At 39.1% G+C, this 23,427-nt stretch overlaps 1 protein-coding gene across 1 annotated transcript in view; it reads right to left on the minus strand.

The window, feature by feature from the left end:
• The window catches only part of LOC138755673 (myosin light chain 1, cardiac muscle-like), a 24,044-nt gene continuing 617 nt past the window's right edge, over positions 1-23,427 (minus strand). Inside the window, exons 2-7 of the mRNA XM_069922083.1 lie at positions 18,121-18,148; positions 13,976-14,125; positions 11,391-11,564; positions 3,112-3,189; positions 2,209-2,271; positions 1-224 (exon numbers count right to left, since the gene is read on the minus strand). Of these exons, the coding sequence (XP_069778184.1) occupies positions 2,243-2,271; positions 3,112-3,189; positions 11,391-11,564; positions 13,976-14,125; positions 18,121-18,148 (459 nt within the window). The 3' untranslated portion in view covers positions 1-224; positions 2,209-2,242. The remainder of the gene's footprint in view (positions 225-2,208; positions 2,272-3,111; positions 3,190-11,390; positions 11,565-13,975; positions 14,126-18,120; positions 18,149-23,427) is intronic.

Genomic DNA, 23,427 nt, shown 5'->3' on the forward strand with positions numbered 1-23,427 from the left:
TTAACTTAAACCTCTTGAAAGGGAAATTTTATTGCACAGACTACAATTATTCTTGGGTATACAGAAAAATCCTCAATGCTAATTACTGACAGTTTTATTGAAAGGTTTCAATTCACAAGATATTTCCAAAAAAAATGTTCAATGGAATTTGAGGGCAGTTGAGACCAATCCGGATGTAAGGATGAACGTCCTGTCAGTCAAAAGGGAGACAAGGCTGGAAAAGTCTTGAAAATAAAACAAACACAAAGGTTTGAGTTAAAACTGCAAGATAAACAAAGTGAATAATTGAGAAACATTAATGTGGCAGCATCTGTGTACTTTGTGGTGAGTTCAATAAATTGTACTCAGAACACAACATGTGCACTACATTGGTAAATGTTCTGCACCAGGGATGATTGGCTTCCATCAACCATAATCATTTTCCTTTTGTCTGTGATGAAACACAAAAAGTCTGCAGATGCTGTAATTGTAATAAAAACACAGAAATGCTGGAGGAACTCAGCAGATCTCGGAGTGTCCATAAGAGGTAAAGATCTATTCTGGCTTGAGCCCTTCTTCGAAGTATGAGTTAAAAAGCAGGCAGGCACCTGACTTAGATGCTGGGGAGAAGGAAAGAAAGGATGGGAGGCGTACAAACCAACAAACAAAAGGTGTTAATTGGATATGATAAGAGGACAGGAGAGAGGAAAGGTGAGAATTGATTGGGTGAGGGGGGCTGGCTCTGTGAATACAGAGCTGGGGGAAAGGAGGCCGAGGGAAGAATGAGAGACAGAGCTAGAGGAAAGAAGACATGGGTATAAAAGGGGATGGAGGGAAGCAAACCAAAACTGGAGAAATCAATATTAATACCATCGGGATGGAGGGTGTCCAGGCAGAAAATGAGGTATCATTCCTCCGATTTGCGAGTAGTCTTAGAGTGGCAGGCATGAAATCATGGACAGGCCATGTCAGCAAGGGAATGAGGTGGGGAATTGAAGAGGGTGGTCACTGTAATTGTGGTGAACAGAGTCAATGTGCACAAAGAAGTGATCTCCTAGTTTACATTCAGTTTGTCTGAAGTAGAGGAGACCATAACAGGAGCACCAAATGCAGTAGGTGATCCTGCAGATTCACAAGTGAAGTGTTGCTTCACTTTGAAAGGACTGTTTGGGGCCCCAAAAGGTGGTGAGGGAAGAAGTAAGGGCGCAAGTGCAACACCTCCTGCGGTTACAGGGGTAGGTGCCAAGGCGGAGATTGGTGGGAAGGGAGGAGTGGATGAGGATTCACAGATGGAGCGGTCCCTGCAGAAGGTAGAGAGTGGAAGAGAAGGGAAAATGTGATCCCACCACCTGACACCTAGTAGATGGTGGAAAAGGTGGAGGATGATAGATGCAGAGGATGCTGGGGTGGTAGGCGAGGATAAAGGGAATCCTGTCCTTGTGTGTGGGGATGGAGAGGGCCATGGCAGATGTACAGGTAATATGCTGGTGAAGGCCAAGTTGATGGTGGTAGAGGAGAAGCCACGTTTTTTTTTTATGAAGAAGGAGGACATCTCGGATGTTTGTGGTTTAACTCCAACTGGTGGAGTGCTTTTCCACTGATTCCTATTTACTTCAGTTTTGTTGGGGTTCCTTGTGCAATATAGTCCAATGTAGCCTTGATGTCAAGTGCAGTCACACTATTTCACCTCTGGAATTTGGCTCTCTAGCCCATTTTTGTATCAAGACTGCAATGAGATCTGGAACTACATGGTTCTTGTTGAACTCAAACTGTCTAAGGCACCTTATATCACTTATTGATGATTGAAACTTGATTAATGGGGCATCTGGATCGAATCTGACTTCATTTTTCAGAAAAAAATATTAAAGGTAATTTCCCACATTAGTGGTTAAATATCAAGTTTGTAACCTTGCTGAAGCTGTTTAACTAGAATGGTGACTAGTTATGGTAAATCTTCAGCTTAAAGCAAAGGTTTTTCCAGTTCAAATGCCTTTATTCTTTTCTGATCTCTTGACCATTTCTTTAGATCAGCAGGAACGTGATAGCTTTTGTGAATGAGTAGATGTTCGGAGGAAGCCAAAATGGATCTGCATTGGAGTTATTAAAAGCAACCAGTTCCCATCAGCTCATGGAGGAGTCCAACAAAAATATCAGGCCTTAGTAACAGAATGCCAATTGAATCACCTAACTTGATAAACAAGCATTTCAAGAGCAAAGCAATCTCCTCACCGAAGGAAACATGTTCATCAGCAGCTCTCAGTTTTCATCCAGCCATAATATGTTTTACAAAGGCTATGAGGGGAAAAAAAAATAGAAAGGTTAATTGTTTGACAATATTAAATGTGGGAGATAACAACATTCATCACCTTTAGTATCTAAGTCATCCTTGTTTTTCAGCATTTTGAGAGGATCTCAGTGTTGAGATTAAGCTGCAGAGTTCAGAGCTGTAAGACTAGGGGATTCAATTAGCAAATGCTAGGCTCCAAAGGAGTGCTGATATCCAGTAAAGCTGATTCTCGTGGGACCAAATTGTTAATGGGATCCAAGAACAAAGTGACTTGTGGATAATGTTGAACTGAAACCAAAGGAATATTCTGTTGTATTATGAATAGCATGGTTGTAAAAGACCCCACCCACAACAAAGATTCCATGCAGTGTTCCAAAAATAGTGTATCAGGGTCTTTTAAGACCTGTATAACATAACAAAGCCTATTCTTTCTATCCTTTTTCTTTCCACTCACATACCACTTTAAGTATTCCCAATGCCATGGGTGCTCTGTGATTAGTAAGGGATTGCGTAAGATGGTATGTGGGGGCGAAAGAAAAAAAATTGAAAAGCACTGTTTTAATGGTACCTTATTGACTTGTCGTGTGCATGGTTTCATAACTCCAAAGGAAATGGGCCAATGACAATTTTTCTCAAGCAAAATATTTCAGTAACAATTGGGTCTAGAGCAGCGATTCTCAACCTTCCCTTCCCATCCACATACCACCTTAAGCAATCCCTTACTAATCATAGAGCACCAGTGGCATAAGGATTACTTAAAGTGGGATGTGAGTGGAAAGAAAAAAGTTGAGAACCACTGCTTAACATATAGAGCACTACACCTGATGTTGATATTAGTAACTTGCCTTCATAGTTGATGCATCCATTTGCATCTTCTTGTCCAGCCAACAGTTGCTCCACCTCATCCTCTGTCATCTTTTCACCTGTTGATAAAATTTGAATAGTGACACTAGCAAGGAGCATTTGGAAATAAAAGCTTTTCAGTCTCAATGTCCATCATGATGGCTTTTACTCTTCCTTTACTTTCTCCCCTCATATGCATTTTCATCTTGCTTTTTGCTGGGGGAGAGATGATGGCAAATGTAATGCGGACATAGTTCACATTTGTGCAGCAGGTATTGGATAGACACATTTGGCTGCACGTAACTCTCGTAATTAAATTTCATCTGCTCTTTTAGGTGAGTTAGCAAATTACTTTGGGTAACTAGAGGTGGGAAATTAATGCTAGGTTTGTCCACATCCAAAAGATTTATTCAAATTCACCAAGTCCCAGTCATCAATTACATCTCAGTTGACTCCATTGATACATTTCAGCATTATTTATGGAATCAATGAGCAAATATGTCATCGGTAGCATGTGTGATCCTCCCTCATCCCCATCCTATGCTTCCCATCTTAGTCCTTCTAAGGAAACTTGAGTCCTCCCTTTCCCTTCAACCTCTACGAGTCACATCTCAGCTAAGCCTTCTTGCGACAAAGGGCACAAACTGACCTTCAGTTCAGTCTTGATGGAGGTGCTGCTGACTCCAAGTTCATGATGTTATTCTTTCTGGGATTGTCACCTCAAATGGCAGCCTCCTTTCTTAGTTTACCAAATAACTCAAAATTGGTAGAACCCAGTTCATCCAGCCCCCTTCCTGTTTCAGAGAGTTTAGGTGGAGGTACACTAAATATCTGGCCTATATATTTGGTTGCATTCCTCCTGTCCCACTTCCTACAGCTTCTTCAATGATAACCAAAATCTGTGAACAAAATGGGATTCTTTTTCTTCTGAAAAGAAAACTGATGCTAAAATTAATTTCTAAAAGGATAGTATCAACATGAATGCTTTCTTATTGGGTGACATGTTGATCAACATGGAGAGATATAGACCCTTGCCCTGAAGGACGAAGAAGAGGAGGAGTGGGTCAGATGACATAAATGTTGGCTGTGTTGTGGATAGTGCAGAATATTGTTGTAGGTTACAACACGATATAAACAGGATGCAGAGTTGGACAGAGAAGTGGCAGATGGAGTTTAATATGGATAAATGTGAAGTGATGTACTTTGGAAAGTTGAACTTGAAGACAGTGTATTTGGTTAATGGCAGGATTTCTAACAGTGTGGAGTAGAGAAATATAGGCTGGCACAACATCATGGGCTGAAGGGCTTGGACTGTGATGCACAAATTGATTGGCTCATCTGCCTGCATTCCAGCTGTGACTGAACCTTATCTGTTGACTGAGAAACATGAAAGAAGGCAGAATTTAAAAGCAGAGCTTGACAACTCACTTGATGCAGGCCCTTGACCCAAAACAATGCTGCCGGGCCTGCTGAATTACTCCAGTAGGTTTCTTTGCTCTAGCGTCTGCAGTCTCTTGCGTCGCCTTGACAACTCACTTATTTGTTTTAGGCAGATGGTAGCAGAACAGTTTCATTGAGTTTAATGTATATTGTTTGCACTGGCTGAATGAGCTGACACATGATCCATCAGCAGATTTATATTGCTGAGTGTGAGGCTGGAGACCAGGCACGTAAATATCTTTGCTCCCGCAATGTTAACATGCATTATTAATCTTCTGAACATTTCAAGAGTTCGCAGTTGAAATTGTTTGTGCTGAGCTAGCTTTTTTAGCAGGAGATAGGTTACTGTAACTCACTGCAGCGTTTCACTAGGGAGAGAAATGTTCTTATGTTGGTGACTCATGAGCCTTACTAGAATACGTGTATATGTGAACATCTGTTAATGAGAAGATTCTGCTGTGATGTCCTCTGTGCTGAAACTTAAGGGGCAAATATATAGATAAAACTGGGTTACTCAGCCAACCGCATTTCTAATGGCTTCCATTTTATGAAAACTACTTTCTTGAGCAGGTAACAAATATCTCCCTGAAGCCCCTTTATACCTGCATAGCAGTGTCCAAAGATATCATTTAACTTTGGCCTAAATGTAGAAAGCACATCAAGCTAAAATTCCCCTTCGATATCTAAGAAATAAATTATTTTTATGTGACATGGGACATTGCCTCATCCTAAAGTAATTTAAATATTTCTAAGGCCTGTGAAACTAAAGTTAAAATCAATGACTGCTTCAAGAGATAATGGGATGTATTTAAATGTTTGCTATATTATTACTTCCCATTTTAGCTGCAATGACTCTTGCAAATAAAAAAGGTTTTAAATGTTGGAATCTATCAGTTAAACATTAGGAGATAGTGTTTCCTAAAACTTGTTTTTCAGTGAACTGGAGTGGTTAATGTAGAAGTAGGGAGGTTGTTTCCATGGCAAGTGAGACATAGGCTCAAGATTTTGGAGAGTGGATTTAAGACAAATAAGGAAGAAGTGCTTCTTCAAGGAGAGTTGTGAGTCTGTGGAATTCTCCGCCCAATGAAACAGTGGAGGCTGCCTCATTAAATTGATTTAAGATACAGATAGATTTTTGAATTTTAGGGAATTGGAGATTATGGGAAATTAGTGATAAGTTGAGCTAATTGAATGGTGGAGCAGGCTCGTATAGCTGGCATTCTATAATCAGGCCTTCTAGTATAGGGTGATACCATCACCTCCATGTTGACCTAAGGTCAATCCATCCTGACTTGAACTTGGATGTTTCCACTTGGTTAAAGTCCTGAAGGTTCCATGTTCATCATAACAATAGCAGCAAGGACCCTCCCAACATATTCTAAAGGGTGAAAGGATGGGCAATAAATGCAGCTTCCCAGGAAATACCCACATCTTGAGAATTAATGAAAAAATATACTATGAACTACTTTTGGAGAGCAGTTACAGTGGCAACGTTTAATAGTGGAAGAAGCCACCAGCAAATATGAGATGAATGACCAGTTTAGTAAACATTGGAGGAATGTTAACCAGGTTGCTACATAAAATTCGTGCATTTCTTCCAATTAAAAAGTGGTAAGAATTGTTGAAAATAATGTTGAGGTACAGTAATTCATTGCCTTGAAAGGCTTCTGAATGTGTTCCTGTAATAAGATGAATGTGGGCTCATGGCAAGAAGCAGTATGGTGAGAATGAATGAAGAAAAAGATGCAGGCTTGTAAGATCATTTGCTCTACCATTCAAATCATGGCTGATATATTTTTCCTCTCAACCCCATTCCCATTTGCTTGTTGAGCCTAATGCCATTTCATCATTCCTAAAAGTATGGATATTTTCATAAATGATCCAATAATTATGCAAAATAGAGGTGAAAAGTGGTTATAATTGCAACCACCATTTCTAGCAACTAGGCTCATCATGGTTCACAATATATTTGCAAAGGTCAAACCAGTCATTAATATATCATCATGTTATTGTCGATGATGCTGGACGATATCTTGTCTTCATATTTGTTCTTTTTAGATACTCTCACTTAATTCAGAAACAGACTCCCCTTTTTCACCCACCCTCAACCATCATTAAATTGGTAAATGCCCCAGGCAAGTTCAAGTAGAGGGACAATTCTTTTAATTGATTCAAGGGCAAGTTGTTACAGTAATGCTCTTTGTCGAGTGCTGGGAAATTTTCTGAATGAGCTAAATTCTCAGATCAACCAAAAATAGATCTATCCTTCTAAGCCTGGAACAGTCCATCTTGGGTTAATCTCTCATTTTGGCAAAGCATGACCCTATCACAATGCTAACTCTTTACTGTGATCTTATTTTCAACAGGATCTCTTTTAGACGAAAGGCCAAGGATAAGAAAAGCAATAGAGTCCACTGAAATCCATTCCAACCATGCCAACATTTTTTCTTTGTGAACTCTATACTGTTCATCTCATTACATTCCTTGCCATGATATTCCAAACATTTGTCAACCTTTCCATGAAGAGCTCATTCTGCATCAATTCTAAATATATTTTCTACCTTTATCCTCTTATAATGGCATTCAGGATATTGCATAGAACATAGCAATATGGCTGGTTTTAACTCACACAGGCAAGTAGTTAGCATACTTGTTTCCAGAAACTATTATTGATTTCAAATCCATCTTGAAATTTAGCAGTTAAGCAAGATGGAAAACAGAGGTGGGGAATACTTTAAGTAAAAATGCCAACTTCTGAATGATTTTTATCTTGTCCCAACTCCTTTTATAAACTCTAGAAAGATGTATAATGACTTTTCTATGTGACCAACCTCCAAAAGTAGGGATAAAAAGCTCTCAGCCAACTGACCTCTGGTTTATTCAAAAGAATGAGACGGTCCAAAAAGATCTGATTTTTACCAGACCTTCTGTTGGATGCCTTCCAAGTGACTTAGCCCCGTAATTACATGATTATCCTCAGGAGATAACATATGGACGGGTGTCTACTCCTATTTTACTGTAAACAATGAAAAGGGATGTTTAGCTTGTCTCAGCTCATCTATTCACAAAAAAGCTACATAACCTTTTCTTAAATAATTGTCAAGTGGAGTTTAACCACTGATAGCCATTCCAGTTCATTCAACAATGATTATAAAGGAGCAAAATAAAAAGACCTGTAGGAAGAGGTAAAATGGATTCAGTTCTGGCACTAGTGAAATGAGCTGATGATTGCAATAACTTTTATGATTACTGTAGAAACTCAGAAAAATTAAGAGCAAATTTGGTATAAATTTGGATAAAGGCAAATTATCTCTACCAGCTTCATTAAGTGTTTTGTTGAAGCAATGAATTACGATTCTGATTGTGCATTTACTAGTTTGAAAAATTTTCACATAATAGGCTTTTAAACAAGAATTTTAAATTCTTGGGTGTCAACATCTCCGAGGATCTGTCCTGGAGTCTCCATGTTGATGCAATCACGAAGGCAGCTCGCCAGTGGCTATACTTTGTGAGGTGTTTGAGGAGATTCGGAGTGTCACTGAAGACTCTTGTAAACCATTACTGCAACCAGCCAGAATCAGAATTTATTATCATGAACAAGTCACGAAATTTGATGTTTTGCGGCATCATGCAAACATTCATATTATAAACCATCTTACAACAATAAATATTTTAAAAAGTATTGCACGAAAAGTAAGGCAAGGTCTTTGGTTCATTGATTATTCAGGAATCTGATGGCAGCAGGGAAGAAGCTGTCCTTGTGTCACTGAGTGCTCATCTTTTGGTTCCAGTACCTTCTTCCCGATTGTAGCAGAGTTGGGGTCTTTGAGGATAGAGGTTGCTTTTTTTAAGACACTGCCTCATGTAGATGTCCTCGATGGAGTGAATTTTGGTGCTCGTGATGTCACAGGCCGAGTTAACAACCCTCTGGAGATTATTCTTGTCCTGAGAGTTGGTGCCTCCATACCAGGCAGTGATTCAACCAGCCAGAATGCTCTCCATGGTATACTTATAGAATTTTATGAGGGTCTTGGGTGACATACCAAATCTCCTCCGACACCTCACAAAGTATAGTTGCTGGTGAGCCTTCTTTGTGATTGAATCAATGTGGAGGCTCCAGGACAGATCTTTGGAGATGTTGCCAAGCCCATGGATTAAAAGAGCAGTGGTACAATGGATAGAAAAAGACAAAGGGAAGAGAGTAGTTGTGAACAATTGATTTTCCAACATGAAGAAAGTATGCAATGGTGTTTCCCTGCAGTTCGGACCACTGCTCTTCCTTCTGCACATTAATGTACATGTGGTGTGCAAAAAGAGTTTGAAAATTCTGTATATAGAATTATTTTGAGAATGATAAAATGGGCCAAAATGTGATTGATGAAATTTAGTGCAGGGATAATAAGGTAGAGGAGTACAACATGGTGCAATTTTAAAAGAGATGTAGGAACATGGAGAGATCAATAGAAAACTTTGATCATGCTTGGACAAATAAAGAAGGTAATCAACTGCCTTTATTAACAGACATGAAGTACAAAAACAAAATAGACATGCTGGCTCTATAAATCTAAACCTCTAAAACACCTGATAAGCCTTCATTGCAGTATTGTATTCATTTTTGCACAACATATTTTAGGATGAATGCTAAAGATTTAACAGAGGATGTGTACAAAAATGATGTCAGGGACAAAGGCCTTAAATTTGTTAGAATAATTGGAGATGGTGTTCTACTTAGAGCAGAGATGAAGAGGTGACTTGACATGAGTGCTTAATATCATGAACCACTGTAATAGCTTAAATAAGAAGAAATTGTTTGGAATGGGCAGTATTTAGATGATGGGCAAATAAACTATTAGTGAAATAAGATTTTTATTACATAGCACTAGTTGTGGTCTGGAAAGCACTGCCTCAGAACACATTCAATGATAGGTTTCCAAAGGAAACTAGATAACGACTTCAATAGTAACTGGGGCAATAGACCAATTGGATCAATACATAAACATGCTGGAGGAACTCTGGGAAAACAATGAGCAGTCAACGTTTTGAGTCTGAGACCTACATCAAGAAAATTCAAACATCAGGCAGACATCTGGATAAAAAGGTGGGGGAAGTGTAAGGGGGAAAGAGCACAGGCTGGTAAGTAATAGGTGAATGCTGGGGAAGGGAGCAGAGAGAGGGCTGAGAAAGATGCTCTCTAATAGGAGGAAGGGAAGAGAAGCTGGCAGGAGGATGCAGATGAAGGGCAGGGAAAAGAGTCAGAGGGATGAGGAGAAAGATGAAGGGAAGCGAGAACAAGGGGAGGGGGTTACTAGAAATTGGAAAAGTTGGTATTGATGGGCCAACAATCAATAGTGATAGGTTGGGAAAAATAAATTATGCTTGACCAGTTTATTGTTCATTGAATATGCATAAATCTGAGGAGAATGCACCAATGGAAAGTGTCTGATGAAATCTCATGCAGAAGGTTAGAATACAAAGGAATTGGGGATAGTATATCAGTGTGAATTGAAATTGGCACAATCAACTTCATGAACCAGATGCATCAACCAATCAAGAACACCAACCTGTGATAAGGAGAAGATAAGCAGTCTTCCCAAAATAGAAGAACAGCTCTTTTTACCAAGACTCAAGAGGAAAGTGGTCATCTGATTGTAGTGAGACAAGAAACAGCATGTTCACTCCGACGGCATCCAAAGTTTTAATTGCAGGCAGAAGGACTAGAAGTTAGCTTGGTAATAAGAGATAATCAAAGGCCTAAGAGAAAGCAGCAAAATACCCAAGTGTTGAGACTCTATCATGGGGACCCAAGTGGGGAATGCAGTCTTTGTACAAATCATCAGGAGCCATCAATTTCATGCTCCTCTCACTGATTGGCTCAGTACTAATCAACAGTGGTGTGGAAAATGCTACTGATCCTGCAGCAGCCAATAATTCATCCACAGCAGAACAGGGATGCATGAAATGCATCAGACTTGGACTGCCCTCTTGATGGTATGCCATTTCATTGAAGAGGCCAGATAGAATAGGTGGAGAATGGGACCTGAAACAAGATTTAATTCCTTAACAAATCTGAGTACAAGAACCTTTAAGGACAAGCCCTGACTCTAGGACTTGGAAAATGAAAGGACAAGTCTGATGGAGGCCGATTACCCTGTGTTTCAATGTGTGTTATGTTGGTGCAGGGTGTGAATGCGTAGATGTTGCCGTTAGAATGGAGTATTTCAGGAAACCTAAGAAAATCTTTCACCGATTCTCACTGGCATAGGAATTTGGCACAACAACCTCAATTAGCCAATAACTCCTTCATCAACTAGCAACAGCTGTTCAACCAGAACCACAGCTCAGGGACATCACTATAGCGCAGCAGTTGGTGCTACCACTCAGTTACAGTAGAGCTGGTTCACTTAGTGGACTGCCTCTACTTTGCATGATTGTTCTTCCTGTTAGCTTCTCTCTTCACACAGATTCTGCATTTTTTTTTGCTTCCTTCCATTTTCTAAACATTTGCTGATAAAATTATCCCTCAATCTAATTAAAGAGCAAGAAGTGCCAAGCAGGAGTTGATGGGCAGATGAGGGAGAATAAGCCCAGGCTTTTGGGCTGAAAGGGCTTGCAATTGCGCTATATCTCTCTTTCTAAAAAATGAAGAGGACAAGTTTATTCATTTTTTTAAGGAAGCGAAAGAAAACAAAGTGAAATTTTAAAATGGACAACAGGCTTTAGGCCAGTTAGGCTTCAGGGAGGTAACAAGCCATGTTAACTTTCTGCCTCCTAATCTTAGTGATCCAATGGCTTTGAAATTATTCAATCCATATCATTTAGTAGTTAGTCATAAAATACATACCTAATGTGGCTAAGACATGGCGAAGTTCAGCTCCCATTACTGTGCCATTCCCTTCCTTATCAAATACTCTTAGACCTTCAACAAAATCTTCAAATGTTCCTTGGTCCTTAACCTTACAGATATGTTGATGCATAGGCAGAAAGGTGTCAAAGTCCAACATCTTGTTGTTCATTTCTGAAAAAATAAATGTTAAAATTTAACATATGACAAACCCTATAACCTGATGCAACATTTGCATGAAAATATCATGAATATACAGCTGATCAGGCAGCATCTCTAGAGAGAGAAATGGATCAATGTCCTTTTGCAGCATGTTTTTGTTTTGTTTCTTCTCCATTCTTCCTTTATTCGTATGTCCTTCAAATGGATTAGCTGTCATGAACAAGTCTTCACTGCTCTCTCTTAAACCAATACTGGCCTGTCTCATCCATTTTTTTTTGGTATCCACCCCATCAGATTTATCCTCTTTGTTTTTCCACCCCTTCCTTTGTCTGCAGTTTAAAATCTGTTTTCTAAGTTTTCCCAATTTTGATTAAAAGATCATTGACCTGAAATGTTAATTGTATTTTTTTCCTCCAATGGATCTGACCTGGTGAGTATTTGAAATTTGAAGTATCTGAAGTTTTTTGTTTTTCATATCCAATGTAAATAACTTAAATAGAAGATGGAGTGTATCATTTAGCTCTCCCTCCTTGCTTTGTCATTCAATAAAATTCTTCATCACCACTTGCCTTTACTAACTCATACCCCTTAATTCCCTTAAAATGAAAAAATCCATCAATTAATCTTCGCTTGAATATTCTCACTGACTGATTCCTCGCATGTCTCTTGGGTTGAGAATTCCAAAGGTTCACAGGTCTCCACTTGAATCAAATTGTTCTCTTCTCCAGACTAGTTCTTTGTTTTGTCTTTTTAGATCAGCTGAATCCTGCTTCCCAACACATGGTCTATACAAGTCATGACTCTTCAAGTAAACATGATAATGAGTTTACACCTAAAAATTGTACAATGTACATGTGCCCGAAAATCTTACTTGTTGCACCCAAACAGGTATTTGTAAAGTTGTAAAGAAAAACTATAATAGTAAACTAATTAAATTAAATATAAAGATATAATAAATACATAAGGTAGATAGATAAAATTCACAGTAATCCTAGTGCAAAAAAGTAGCTTGCAATTGGGCCCAAAGGGCGTTTCAAGACTCTGAAAGTGACTGGAAAGAAACTTTTTTTGAACCTATTTCAGGCTTCTGTACAAGGGTTTCTGGCTTTACTGCCCTTTCTATCAATGAGGTCCAGACACCCACCATCTCTGGGTGAAAAAAATATTCCTGTTGCTCCCCTCTCACTTTTCTATGATTAACTTTAAATCTATGCTTTTGGCTTTTGAACACTCTGCAAAAAATATTGTTCCTATTTACTCAAGCAAGGCCATCACAATTTTAAATATCTCTCCCTCTAACAATCCCAGTTAATCCAATCTATTTTTCATAGCCACAATTTTGCATTCCAGACTCACTGCAAATCTCTACACTGACTCCAGTGTAATAGAAGTGATCCCTGTGATCAGAACTCTACACAGTACTGAAACTGTGAATAATAAATTTTTCTTTGTTTTTAGATTTACATTAAAATTTTGCTTTGATTTATATTTGATTAAAAAAAATTTTAAATTGTTCCCCAATTAACCTACACCCCCAGTACATTTCGAACAGTGGGAGGAAACCGGAGCCCCCGGGGAAAACCTTTGCAGACCAGAGGAGAATGTACAAACTCTTTGCAGATAGCATGGGATTTGAACCCAGGTCCCAATTGCAGGCGCTGTAAAGGCATTGCGCTAATCACTGTGCCAACCGTGCCGCCTAAGTATTCTCTCCCTTGACTAAAAAGGAAAGAATAATTTCTATGCATCATGACATTTAACCTAGGAAGCAAAATATCTTTCTATAAAGGTTCACAGTATACCATTAACATTACACTGAGGAACCAGCTTGGCTATAAATACTCAGTTATATCATGGACATTTAACTGAGGTAGGATAATATTTATAAATGTCATACATTCATCTGAGAATCCACAATATCTATAATTGCTCAAACTAGATCGCTGATATTTAGCTAATCTAGAAGACTATATAAAATGCATATACTGTATAATAACATTAACTGCGAAACCTACTTCATGCTTATAACACTGACATTCAATGCATGAAAGGGATGTTTATAAATCTACTTATTTTGACATGTAACTATTGTGATGTCCTCATACTTCCTCAATCATAGTTTAAATAGATTTGAAAGCATTTAGTTATGGGATTTAATGCAGTAAAGAATTTCATAACTTTGAGAAGGGTGCTGAAACATATCTGTATACAGATTTTTGAATGCATTCATGATACAGACCACCATAATTGAATAAAAAAGGCCCTCCACTGCTTTTGCCTTTTCTTAGCTGATGAACACTGATCTTGTACCTTTCACACCCAAGTAAAGAATACTTTTTTTTTAAAAACTACAGGGTGTACCTAACGGCCTCCTCATGGATTTACTCTTTACATTTGTCCGTATCGTCCTTTCAAACACTTACCTTCTTGTTTGGGTCGTCCTAAGACCTTCATGACCTCTGAATTGGTTGGATTCTGACCCAGGGCACGCATGACATCACCACATTGGGCATAAGTAATCTTCATCTCTGAGTTGGGAGTCCTGTCAAATAGGGTGAATGCTTCCTTGAAATCTGAAAGAAGAAAACTGGTTGAGGAGCGCAAGGGCTTTTGAAAGTTTTTTGCCACCATAATCAGACTGATGTTAGATGCTGCAGATTTCAAGTTCTTTTTGCTCTTTACAGTGACCACAGGGCATATCACTGTCTAAATTGTACTCATTGCTAATCTATATGCCTCTCTTTGACTGATATAGGGTTTGAAACATGAAAGTCTGCAGATGCTATGATGGTAGTTAAAACACAGAAATGCTGGAGGAACTCAACGGGTCTCATAGCGACCATAGGAGTAAAATATAAAATTGATGTTCTTCAAGGTCAGTGATTCTTGACTGATGTAGACTAGTGATCCATTTCAATAAAGAGTTGACTTGTTTGCATTTACTTTCAGAGATATGTCAAAGTGGGAAAGTACTAAATACAAGGGGAGTGAGTCTCACAGCAAATGAATCAGACATTAACTGTGCTTGGCTCTGCATTTTGTATAAGTGGAGCATTAATACTTAACCATATAACCATATAACCACTTACAGCACAGAACAGGCCAGTTCGGCCCTACTAGTCCATGCCGTAGCAAATCCCCACCCTCCTAGTCCCACTGACCAGCACCCGGTCCATACCCCTCTAGTCCCCTCCTATCCATGTAACGATCCAGTCTTTCCTTAAATGTAACCAATGATCCCGCCTCGACCACATCTGCCAGAAGCTCATTCCACATCTCCACCACCCTCTGCGTAAAGAAATTTCCCCTCATGTTCCCCTTATAATTTTCCCCCTTCGATCTTAAACCATATCCTCTAATTTGAATCTCCCCCTTAATTGAAAAAGCCTATCCACATTTACTCTGTCTGTCCCTTTTAAAATTTTAAACACCTCTATCAAGTCCCCTCTCAATCTTCTACGCTCCAGAGGAAAAAGCCCCAGTCTGCACTTGTGGAAGAATTTGCAGCAAAGATAAAAGGCACAGTTATACATGTGGCTTCCCTGCTACAATCTCACTTCCACATGATTACCATTGGGGAAAGAACATGTGCAATTGTATCTGAAAATTGCAGTCAATGTTCTACAAGCATTATTGGTAGCCAGCTGTTTGCTTCTCTTAAAATTAAACATTTATGGGGGTATGGTTTAGATGCTGCTGGCAATTAAAATGTACTCCTGCTATCTCAGGTAACCTTTCCAAACTAAGCAGTGAGACATTCTGGGCAGGGGACTTTCCAATGACGATGCTTTTGCTCATTAGGGTAGTGCCTGAGTGAGTTTAGAATTTTTTTACACTCCATCTCTTCACCACCCTCCATCACCTCTTCTTGCTTCCACCATTTTGTTGCAGAAAATAGTTGTCAATGGCCAATGGCAATAAAAGTGAACAACATCTTTTCTCTTGCAATTGACTTTTTTTTGTTCCCTCTTCTCCCACTTAAGTTGCTGCCTTAAAGCTGGTTGATCCTGGTCTAAAGTGTTCAGCAATGCACTCAAGCGACCAATGTGTGGTTCTGAAAAATGGTGCAAGATACTTTTTTTTGACAGAGCAAGGTTTCACAGTTTGGGCTGATTGCTCCCCTTCTCTGTCACCTGAGAATACAAATGCAACAATTCCATAATGTTTAGAAGTAGACTCTCTGGTTAAAACTCCTTTCAGAGTTTTCTCGACAGTAATGATGACAACCACACAAAGATTATAGGAATGTAGGGAGGTTACATTTAATGAATTGATGCAAAGCATCTTGCTCCTTTTATCTCATTTAAAGTGATGCTTCTGGATTCAGGGATTACATGTAATCTCTTCGTTATATTCTCAATATAATCAACTATTGCCACAGCTGTGATCAACTAACAAGAGAGTTGTTTATAGTTCTGTGTTAGCACTTGTTTTTGAGCCAAAAAAAAACATTAGAAGCAGAAGGAGATGTAGGCACTTGAATTTGCTCTGAAATTCAAAAAGTTAATTTCTCATTATATACCTCAGAGCCGGTTTCCTGCACCTAAATTAATATCTCTCGACTCACTTCACATTCAAAGATTCGTCTCCTTTGAATTTACCCAGTTACTGAGCTTCGACAGCTAAAGCTACCACTATCTCTATATCAACCTATAGGTACACAAATCATTAGGTCCCAGTAATTTGTTTAATTTCTCTGCCATTCCCTTCTTCTCCAGTACAATTTCTCCTGACTTAGTCTGTAAAGGTTGGTAATCTTCCTCTCTCATATATTTACAGAGCTTTAACTTTCTGTTTTAATGTTTCTTGTTAAATTAATCTTGTATTTTACTTTTTCTTCCCTTGCCAGTTTCTTGGTTCTCCTTTTCAGAATTTTAATGTTTTTCTTTTTGTCGTGTTGTGAATATGTTCAGTTTTAGAACTGAATGGCATAATCTAGATGCTGCACTGTTGAAGTTACTATCTTTCAAATGAGATTTTAAACCCAGAGCCTCGCAGGCATATCTTTATTCAAAGACAAAGGAATTCATTCATTGTCTCACCGTTATCTATCCTTAATTTAACACGCCATTTGTCTTATTGTTGTTTGTGCCTTGGATCTCTATAACAATGATTACAATTCTGAAAGTGATTGAATACTGGTGACGTGCTCTGGGATGGTCTGATGTTTCAAAGGGAGCCATCTAAATCAACAAAAACCTGATGCATTATCTGTGTCTTTAGAATCTTGCTCACTCCACCTAGTCACTGGAAATGATCCACCAAGCCTAGCAAAATAGACTAGGTTAGTTCAAGAAATACCACATTGTGGTGATACAACCATTACATGGGCTGCATTCCTACCGGCCTACTGCAGGGGGTAAACACTGTACCTGCAGGTAGGCAACCTGGGAGGCTGGCCCCATCTGCCGGCAGTCAATCACCAGCCGTATAAAGAGTCGAGCCGGCCCAATGGGAGTCAGTCGGGCACGTGGAGCCAGGAAGGTGCAGAGACCTGGTGTGTACGAGTTTAAGCTGATTAAAGCCTGTTGAGCAGTCTGTGAACTTTGTGTCTGAATTCTTCGCACGGCAGTGCTCACACACTTTCTTTTCAGATCTTTTGGGGGATGAACTTTAAAAATGGTTTCACCAGCTATCCACTCATTTCTGGTGAAAGAAAATCAGCCTTAATTTCTCATTTCCTTTTATTACCAAAAGTATATACAGTATCTAATTGAACAGCCCACGGCCATCAGGAATATGAAAGGAGCAATCACTATGAAGGTTCAGCCACACTATAGGAAGGATGCTGATGGTTTGGAGATGGTGCAAAAGAGATTTACTACATTGCTGTCTGGATTGGAGTGTATTGACAAGGAGGAGAATTTGGACCAAAGTGGATTGTTCCACTGGAGTGTTGGGAGACCTGGAAGAGGTTTCTAAAATGATCAGAGACATTGCAGAGAGTCAGAGTCTTTTTTTTAAATCCCAGGATGGAAAGGTCATATACTAGGAAGCATAGTTTTATGGTGGGAAGGCAAAAGTTTAAAAGAAACATGTAAGGCAAGTTTTGTTTTACACCGGGTGCCTGGAACACTCTGCCAGGGGAGCTGATGAGAGCAGATACAATTGTAATGTTTAACCCTGCCCCTAACCTGAACACTAATCCTAGCCCTCACCCTTAAGAAGTATTTAGACCAGCCATTCTCAACCTTTTATTTTGGCTATGTCACCCTTAGGACTCTGCTCACAGTTTATGGGCCCCCTTCCCTGTAAAGCAGTCAAGTTTAGTTGGCTTCTTCCATACTTCTGTGAGTTTTGATGAACCATGTGGTCGAGGCTGACATAGTGGGCTGAAGGGCCTGATCCTAGCCAGTGCTGTTCTATGTTCTTAGGTACTCTGCAAATCTATAACCAGAAGACCCAGATATAACAGGATTGTCAATCTATCCAGAAAGAATATGATGGGCAGCACAGGTTTGACATTTATCTTTCTTTCAATATTTGATGATGCCATGAAAAGCATTTTTTATTATCTTTCCCCTCTATAAAAATACTTATGTTGTGTCAATGAATATCAGGACCTCACCTTCAATCTGATCAGGAGTGAATTCAACCTGGAAAATAATGAATACTCATGTTAGGTTAAAGTTTTAAGATTTTTTTATAAAAATAATTAATTACATTAAATATGATAACAATTATACAACAGTGCAGAAGTATTTATGTCTCTAATTCAAAATATCCATCTGAATTTTTATAATACTTTAAATAAAATAAGGTAACTTAAAGGGCATGATGCAGGTATCATCAAATGTCTGTATCATGCAAAGAACCAAAGGTTTGTTCAGAGACATGGGTTTCTTTCTGATGGTGGGGAGGTCATCATTACATAGAACATAGAAATCTACAGTACAGTTCAGGCCCTGCCTAGAATTTCCTACTGCATTTGGTCAACCGGTGCGGACTCGAAAGGCCGACATGGTCTGTTTCCGTGCCGTCGATGGTGATATGGTTATTTCCTACTTTAAAAAAAATAGGAGCACCACAGTTAGCAGAGAGGTTAGCGCAACTCTTACAGCACAAGTGATCGAGACTGGGGTTCAAATTCCGTGCTCTCTGTAAAGAATTTGTACCTTCTCCCTATGCTCCAGTTTCCCTGGGTGCTCCAGTTTCCTCCCACCATTCAAAATGTACCGGGATTGTAGATCAATTGGGTGTAATTGGGCAGCATGGGCTCATGGGCCAAAAGGCCTGTTAACATCAAAGTAACCCTCCATTTTTCTAAGTTCCATGTATCTATCTAATAGCCCCTTCAAAGATCCTGCCCCCACACCATTGCCGGCAGTGTATTCCATGCACCGACTAATCTCTTATATATCCCCCTGTACTTACTCCTAAGCACCTTGAATCTATGGCCCCTTGTGTAAGCCATTTCAGCCTTGGGTAAAAGGTTCTGGCCATCCACACCATCAATAGTTCTCATCATCTTGAACTCTTCTATCAGGACACCCCCTATCCTCCATTGCTCAAGTTCGCTCAAACTATCCTAATAAGGCATGCTCTCCAATCCAGGCAACAACCTTTTCAATCTCTGCACCTTCTCTATAGCAGCTGCATATTTCCTGTAACGAGGTGACGAGAACTGAACACAATATTCCAAGTGGGGTCTAACCAAGGTCTGATATAATTGTGACATTACCTCGTAGCTCTTGAACGTGATCAAAACTATCAACCTGTGCAGCAGCTTTGAGTGTCCTATGGACTCGGACCCCAAAATCTCTCAGTTTGTCCACATTGCTCAAACTCCTCCCATGAACATTGTAGTTCTCCTATTAGCATTAGATCAAAAAAGGAGGAGAGCTAGGAAAATGGAGGCAATGAGCGATTAGGACTCAGGTAGCTAAAAGACATATTGCCAATAGTGAAAAAATTAAAGTCATAAAAATAACTTATGAAACATCACAATACCCTATGCAGGTGAAAAAAGTCTTATAACTGCAGTTAATGTTAACATAGGAAAGTATAATTATTTGGCGGCAGATTGAGCAACTATGGTTCAGACCTCACCTCAATCACTACATTAGTGGAGTTTACAAGTTCTCACTTTGACTATATGTGTCCCTACTGAGTGCTCCGATTTCCCTCCACTTCCTAAAAAGTGCTGATTAGTGGGAAGTCATTCCAATATAGGTGGGTGGAAGGAGAATGAGGGTGGTAGTGAGGACAGAATAGGATGTAGAGATAAAATGTGGAAATAGAATTGATGGGATTGCTCTGAAATCTGGCACTTTCTAAAAGGGCTTAACGGCTTCCCATATACTGAGAATATATGAAAAAGGTAATGTCTTCTGTGAGCCATGATTCATTCTCCATAACTTGTAATAATGTGTTCTATGGTGCCTTTAATCCTTTATGTTTCATGAAAGCAGAGTCAACAAAAAACAGCAAAATCAAGATGTACACAGATCTGACCCCTAGCCTAGAATGGAAGTTTTATTATAGAAGTATGAGAAATTTAGTTGCTATGTTCAAACATTCCAATGACTTGTCCTGGTCTCCCTATGTTGACACAATGGCCAAGAAAGTACCCCAGCATCTCTACTCCCTGCATGCCTTAACACTTCTATAGGAGCACCATTGAAAGTATCTTATCAGGATTAATTACTGTCTGGTATGCAAACTGCTCTGCCCAAGACTGCAAGAAACTGCATAGAGTGAATGCAGCTCAATCCATCACACAACAACCCCCCCCCCCCCCCCACCTCCCATTCCAGGCACACTCTCTTTACCCCTCATTCCCTCAGGAAGAAGATACACAAGTGTGACATCATCCACCAACTGGTTCATGGACCGTTTCTTTCCTGCTGTTATCAGACTCCTTATGAATCTCACAATAATAAAATTATATTCCCTTTTCTCTGTACTATCTGATCTCTCTCTGTTACTCTACACTTCTGTACTGTGTGCATTAATTTCCATCTGGATTGCTCGCAAAGCCAACTATATCATTGCATCTTAGTACATCTGACAATAAAATTGAACTTGAACTTGAAATTGTCAAACAAGTTGACTATCAACAAAGCTTTATCACTTCATTGAAGACGGGAGTCATCAATTCAAACTGTTACATCTCAGATCAGCAGGCAATAGAAATTTGCCAAGACAATGTTATTTTAAAAACACTTTTTAATTACTAACTACTAAGTAACTTAACCCCCACTATGCGCAAATATACTTGTGTGTGTGTGTGTGTGTGTGTGTGTGTGTGTGTGTGTGTGTGTGTGTGTGTGTGATACCCAAAACAATGACATCTTAGGCACAATTCTGGAAAGTCATTTCAAGGTCAGTCTTAGAAATCCAGTGTTGAAACAAAGACGCTTAAAATGATGCAAAGTAATCACAAAGGAAGTGGAAGAGACTGAATGATCAGATTGCTGAAAACTCAAATCCTTGTTGAGTTGCTTTCAGAGCTAATGTCCTTTCGGACAAGAGGTTGTCACAACTCCCCTTTTTCTTTCATAGCGGAACTGAAATGTGTGACTTCCGCAAAGTTTCTAAATCCCAGGCACAGGTCAAAGTGACCTTTCCTTTCATCATGGTGTGGTTCAATAATTCCCCTAACAGGGAGAATTAAACAAATTGTCCATCACTGCACAGAGCCACTCCAGCACACTTTTCCTTCAGATGGCTGCTCCTCACAAGGTGTGCTGTTCTTTTAATGCTTTTCACTCACACGACTCTCTCCACCTGAGTCCTTGGAAAAGCAACAGATTTCCTTCTCTTCAAAAGTAGTGAAGTTGGTACTTGCTGTATGAGTTGTTCCCACCCTCTGTCTCTCCAAAGCTGTGCATGTTTGCAGCTTGATTTGTTAACCCTTAAAGTGACAGTTACACTAAAATGAAATGGGAGCTCATAATAAAACCTCTAATGGGTTACTTTAAAACATAATAGGAAATGCATCAGAAAGATGATCAATATGCAGATCTTTCACTTTCTGTGAGCAAAATGATGAATTTATTTATGTTTGTGTAGTGTGTGTGTGTGTGTAAGTAAAATAGATGAGACTTTTAATTGAAATAATTGATTGGTTGATCCTTCATTGCCAAGAGCTTGAATTCAACTTTAAGACTGATGGCAAAGCCCTTCCTTTCTGCCAGCAATTTTGTATCTGTACAATATCAAAATATTGTGAATGCAGAAGAGATTTGGAATAAAACATAAAATGCTGATAATACTTGACTGGTTAGATATCATTTGAGAGAGAAAAACAGTAAAAATTCAGGTCAATGACTTTTCAATAAGTAACAGATTGTTTTAAAATATAAAAGTATGAAAAGGGAAAGGAGGGATGTTATATAGTCAGGATAATTATTTTGTAACCATTGAAGAATACACCCTTCTCACTGTATTAACTGTAGTGCATCACTGTGGGGCTAATGTATATGTATAGGAGTGTGAGTGTGAACAGTTTCCTGAGATAGTAGAAGGCATTAGTAAGTAAAGCCTCTTTTGTTATTTGAATCTTGCATCTCTAAGTTATTTAAGAAGCCTCCCAAGTAACTCAGAGACATAACAGAGGGAAATTAAAGAGGAAGCAAGAGAAATTAGATGACAAAAAGGTTAACAATGCAAGGTGACAATGGATGTAAATGCCACAAGAAAAGGATCAAAACTGGACAAACACGAATATTGTAACTTGCTAGAAATCAGAAATAAAAATATAATGCTGGAAATAGTTAATAAATCAGGCTATCTATGGAGACTAGAGAAAGGTCATAAACCTTTCAATTCACTCCCTAACCCTCCATATTTCGCCTTCCCTTGAGATGGCTTTAGCCCAAACACTTTTGGCTGAACCTTTGATCACTTACTATTTTCATGGCTCATTATCAAAGATTGTTTGAAAATGCTCATCTACAAGAATTTAGAGGTTTGGTTATGTTAAAGGTTCTTTTTGCAAGAATGAAGCAAATTTGATCATTTAATTCTTCTGCATTAGGTGGCACTTGTGCAGTGAAACTGAGGCTTGTGGATAAAATAAAAGTAGGGCTCTCAATCTTTATGATTCCCTGCTTCTCAGGCAGAAGACTGAACATGTTATACATCCACTTCAGATATACAATGTCAATATCAAAATCCCTGAGCAGATAATAGAAACAAATTAACACACCGATCTTCCCTCTCTTCTCATCGCCCATACCCCAGCCTTGGGTTTTGACCATCCTCACAGACTTGTGGAATCTGTGGCCAGTGACTGATCAAAATTGAGAAGAAGCATGCAGGAAGCTACCAAGACCTTGAAACCACTTGTCAAGAGCACCAAGTCCAGCAAAAATGGTGGAAAGAGCATACCATTTGCCATACCACTCCATCAACACCTCCCAGAGTGGAAACAACATACTCTCCACCCTGAGAGACTGCCCCGTTAAAGCATGCATTAACCTTCTACCTTCTCAATGTCCTGTTCCAAGCTCAGCTTAGCTTCACCTCAAGCCCCACATTTTAACCAGCCATTCCCTCTTTCCAAATCTGAAGTTTCTTTATTCCTCTTGCAGTTTAACCACTACTTGATAGCTTCTCATCTACATTCAATATTTTTTATTCTTGTATCTGATTGCAATTATAAATTATGTCTAATAAATTGATTCCTGGTTATTAGCACAAAGGCAATGAAGTAACATTTATGCCTTGAACTTGTTAAACTGGTCATTCTTGTTCAATGTTTGCAAGAAGGCAGCTGAGAGGTCAGTCAGATTCAGTGAATAACATCAGACTGGAATGACATGTAGATCAGGTTGAGCAGGAATGATCAAATACTTTCCTTAAATTGGTGATGTGGTTCAACTTTCACCATACGCTTTTAGAGTTATTTTTCTGGTGCCATTTCACAGTA

The sequence above is a fragment of the Narcine bancroftii genome, chromosome 2, assembly GCF_036971445.1.
Source record: "Narcine bancroftii isolate sNarBan1 chromosome 2, sNarBan1.hap1, whole genome shotgun sequence".
NCBI classification, from domain to species: domain Eukaryota; kingdom Metazoa; phylum Chordata; class Chondrichthyes; order Torpediniformes; family Narcinidae; genus Narcine; species Narcine bancroftii.